General features: G+C 39.8%; 1 protein-coding gene across 1 annotated transcript; it reads right to left on the bottom strand.

Annotated features, from left to right (window-relative positions):
• Window positions 1-1,523: 1,523 nt before the first annotated feature.
• On the bottom strand, window positions 1,524-4,161 carry LOC125515630. The gene is made up of 5 exons (XM_048681143.1): window positions 4,123-4,161; window positions 3,859-4,019; window positions 2,630-3,514; window positions 2,375-2,527; window positions 1,524-2,187 (listed from the first exon to the last, which is right to left on the bottom strand). The coding sequence occupies exons 2-5, from the start codon at window positions 3,928-3,930 to the stop codon at window positions 1,798-1,800; spliced, it is 1,500 nt and encodes a 499-aa protein (XP_048537100.1). The 5' UTR covers window positions 3,931-4,019; window positions 4,123-4,161; the 3' UTR covers window positions 1,524-1,797.
• Window positions 4,162-4,490: the final 329 nt, after the last annotated feature.

Below are 4,490 nucleotides of genomic sequence, written 5' to 3' on the forward strand. Positions count from 1 at the left end.
TCTCCTCTCCACTACATTCGAATGGCCTGCAAAATGCATCTCTCGCCCAAACTCCGGCATCCACTGCACCTTAATTACATTTATGTTTTATTTTTACCCATCCTGTACTGGGTGGAGTACTGCAATATTGACAGCAGCTCAACCTAGGAAGATGAAACTCGCAGGAACACAGTAGTTTGTTTTAACCAACACATGCTCCAGTTTATTGTTAAATAATGCTTAGAGGAATTTTCATTTTTTTCGAACATATTTTCCAATTTCATGAACATTGTTTTAAATCACTAACAATTTTCGTATTCATGAACATTTTTTTATGTAATTGTGAACATTTTTCAAATTTGCGACATTTTGTACAAATTCAGGAACATTTTTCGAATTCACAAAATTTTATTCTAAAATTTGCTATTTTAAAATAATATGAACATTTGTTTGAAACTCGTGAACATTTTTTTGAATCAACACACATTTTTTTAATCGACAATCATTTATTTGGTGAAAACATTTTTTTAAATTCATGATCTTTTACGAGCATTTTTGCGTGATGCATGAACATTTATTTTAATTCATGAACATTCTTTGAATCAGCATACATTTTTTCTATCGATATACTTTTCTGTAATTCACGAACAGTTTTTGATTATTGTGAACTTTTTAAAAATAAATCATGATTTTTCTTCAACCCGCAAACATTTGTTCCAAATCATGATATTTTTAATTCATGAACACTTTTTCAAACTGCTAGCAATTTGAAAGAAGAAACAAAAAAACCAAAAATAACAAAGGAAATAAGAAACACAGGGGCGCGCCTCCCCATATGGGCCAGCCCAAAAGCACGCGCAGAGAGGTCCCCGCGCTTTGGGCCATGTGCGGGTGGGGCGTTTCAGTTCTTTTTTCGTCCTTAGTTGTTTCTTTTTTAACTTCGAACAATGTTCAAGAATCTAAAATTAAAAAAATGTTCGGGGTTTCAAAACAATTTCAAAATTTTAAGAAAAATCATGAAATTTATAAATATTCCTGAATTATATGAAATGTTTTGAATTTCAAAAATGTTCCTAATTCAGTTACATGATTTGAAAAAAAATGTTTATAAATATGAAAAAAGATGTTCGTTTTAAGGTGTTCATGAATTCCAAGAAATTTCGGAATTCCAAAAAAAGGTTCTCGGATTTTGAAAAAAAAAATTCCTGAATTCCAAAATTATGGAATCTCCAAATTACAGCCGGATTTCAAAGTTTCCAGTAGCCACACTACAATTAAAGCAACTGTTGTTAAAAATGAAGGATGAAGGTTAAATGAACAAGAAGATAATGCTTTCAGTTGGCCTTGAACGACGTATGTAAAACATTCAATCAACAGGTTTTCTGACGATTCAATATGTAAACAGATTATTATTATACATAAAACACACGGTCATGGCCAACCCCCCTCAAGAAATCTCGCCCGGATAAAAGCAAAAAATCTAATAATAACAAGGTCGACAAGGAGTGACCAATTGAGGGAACAAACGAGGAAGACCAATCCCAGATGAAAACAGTTTCCGACGCCATCGAATATAACATGACAAAGCAGGGTAAACACAACCTTAGTCAGAAGTTCAACAGGAAAAGAAAAACATGACCTTGGTCAGCATAACAGACTTTTCTTAGCTTACTGGTCAGTGGTCACTACAGTAGGTGCAATATGAACTGCGCTTTGTACTTGAGGTCTACCTTACAGCGCATTAAACAAGGCAACTTTTGCGCACTTAAGGGTGTTATCCAATAACAACATGTGTTGCTCTAAAGGAAGGAATGCACATCAATACTGAGAGGTTGTATACTTGGGGAAGTGGATTTCCACAGCTGAGCACATCTCGTTGTGGACTTTGTTCCTGACCGAAATTTTCTGCTTGCTTGTCCATGGGTATCTCGATGGCTTTCGAACCATGTGCTGACATATCTTGCACACCGGCCTGTTATGCAAGTAGATGTTCTCAAGATTCACTGCTGCTTCCATTACATTTTTTATGTAACTCATAAACTTCTCTTCTGTCTGAAACCCAAAAATCCTGAGCACAGCCAAGCTGTGGTGCTTGAAACCAGATGCAGATCCGCCACATTCTAATCCACTATCCTTGGGCTCCTCGCTATACGAATACTTCTTCCTCTCCTCTTCATCCAGTATTGTATCACAGAAATGATCCCACACCTGCATGTAATCGTACAAAATATAAATTTTGTCAAGGTAAGAAGAAATATTTTTGTGACTTGCTTATTTAATTTGGTCCAGAAAGTTTAAACTCTGAAATGAGACTACACTTCCGCAGCTTGAATGTAACATGAGCATGCATGCGATGTAAACAAAAGAGGTTTGGGATTAGGTACAAAGACTTTACTCTGATGCATAGCTCCTTAAGGGAAGGTGCGCCTCGGAGAATGAACATTGTCCAAGTCAGATCACATTCTTCTGAAATGTTAAGCAAACTAACAATCTGTAGTTTGTGGAACACATTGAATAATTCTCTTGGAGCCTCAGGTTTAATCCAAATCTGCAAACAAATAAAGAGATAGAAAAAAGATTGGAGCCTCACACTGACATGATCAAGGAAAATAACGTGCATCATCAAAAAGAATATACAACCTGTACTAACCTTTTCGCTTTCAAAGTTCAAACGCAGGTCCCTTACGGTGACTTTGCCAAGAAACTCACTTAATTTGAGCATCTTGTGGTACGAAAGAGCCGTATTACTGATGCTCACACTCTTGAGCAGTGGGACATAACCAAAAGACAAGGGATCGTGCTGAGTGATCCAATCAGAAAATGTCAGAACAGCGAGCTTTGGTAGCCACTTCAGATCAACCCTCTCAAATTCGCTGTCGACAATCTCAAGTTCACTGAGTTGCGAGTGTTCCAATTCTAGGAAAGATAACTTGCCCATGTCACAGTTCAGCAAGCGGAGGAACTCTAATCGCTTGCATGTACTGACAATTTCAGGTAACTCTGATTCAGCTAGCCTCAAATTCTGTAGCTTGAGGCCTGTGAGACCATTGAATGCATTTGGACAAGTGTAAAAAAATGACATGAACTTCCTTGCGTAGTAGAGCAAATCTTTATCGGTGCATTGTCTAACTTCCTTCTTCGTCATGACTGTGAATTCAGCCAAACCGACATTCTGTGTTGCTATGGTAATGGCAACAGCCTGGCCGATGTAAACACAGTCATCTCCCAAGTAGAATTCCATGCGCAGGAGTCGAATGGTGTATAGATTTGTACGGCTCCTATTTCCCAATATGCTGTTAGTTGCTTCAATCATGGTGGAATTGGGATGAGCATCAAAGCAGGGTAAGTTCGACTTGTGAAGCTTGCGCTTAAAGGAATCGACTGTTATGACGATTTTGGAGAGCATAGCAGGGACCTCCATCCACCTACTGGAGAGGACACTGGTTCGTGCAACATCAGCAATGTCAAGACGTTCGACAATGTTGAGCAGGATATCATCGGGCAAATTGCTCAGCCAATCATGTCCATATTCTTCCTGCAGCAAGCAAGGAAATATAAGAGTTCATCCTCATAGCTGCAATTTTCGTAATTTCCACATGCAAAGATAGATTTCTTATAGTTTCCAGCCAAAAGATACAATTTTTATAATTTTTGGACACAACTATGCATTTTTTTCTATATTTTCCACATGCAAAGATATATTTCTTATGTTTCATGGTTTTCGTTTCAATATTTTCCACAAACGAAGATACCAAATTTATAATTCCAAGCAAATAAATGTATGTAAGTTTTACACCAAACACAAACAGATTGTTCCAACTTGTTTTTCTTGTACAGTCTAACGAAAGGAAAAGGTAATAAAGAGGACAATGAACTCACTAGCAGCCAGTCCTTTGCGGGTGGTTTGGCCGTCGATCTGGCAGCCGGTCGCCGGGGATAGGTAAACGCCATCGTCGAAAGGGTTCTCAGATGTCCGAGGGGAGCTGCTGATCTCCGAAAACTGGCGGGTGCCGGGGTGCCGCCAGGCCAGATATATATAACTGCTGGGTTCCCGACACCGATGGAAACTCTCGTTTAAATATTGAAAGTTCTATCTATACAACGGAAAATATCCGAAAGGGGAGAACGAATTCGAAAGAGGACCTGATTCTGATTGTAGCCCAGGAAGGACCGCTTTGATTCCGGATTGCCACTAAAAAGGGGAGCCGCTTCGGTTGCGGCTCGGAAAGGAGCTGCTGCTGCTTCGATTGGGGAGTGCAGCTCTCAAAGGGGGAGCTGCTTATTTGGGCGCCTCTTGTCAAGCACCGGTGGATCCTCATTCGAGGCATCCGACGGCGACGGTGAGAGAGTGGAGATCGGCGCACGGCAGGCGGCGGCGCATTACTGACACCCGATCCCCTTTCCTCTCTTGATGGAAGGAACCCTAACAGCCCATTTGGCCCATTTGACACGTAGGGATTGAGAAGGCCAGTCCTCTCCGTTTCCCACGAATCCTCCTCAATCCATGTGGT

Source organism: Triticum urartu, chromosome 6 (assembly GCF_003073215.2).
Source record: "Triticum urartu cultivar G1812 chromosome 6, Tu2.1, whole genome shotgun sequence".
Classification (NCBI taxonomy): Eukaryota; Viridiplantae; Streptophyta; class Magnoliopsida; order Poales; family Poaceae; genus Triticum; species Triticum urartu.

Coding starts and splice junctions, on each gene's coding strand:
- LOC125515630 (XM_048681143.1), bottom strand. CDS start 3,930: ATGGCGTTTACCTATCCCCGGCGACCGGCTGCCAGATCGACGGCCAAA. Junction 3,515..3,858: donor CCGCAAAGGACTGGCTGCTA/GTGAGTTCATTG, acceptor TGCTTGCTGCAG/GAAGAATATGGACATGATTG. Junction 2,528..2,629: donor TGAACTTTGAAAGCGAAAAG/GTTAGTACAGGT, acceptor ATTTGTTTGCAG/ATTTGGATTAAACCTGAGGC.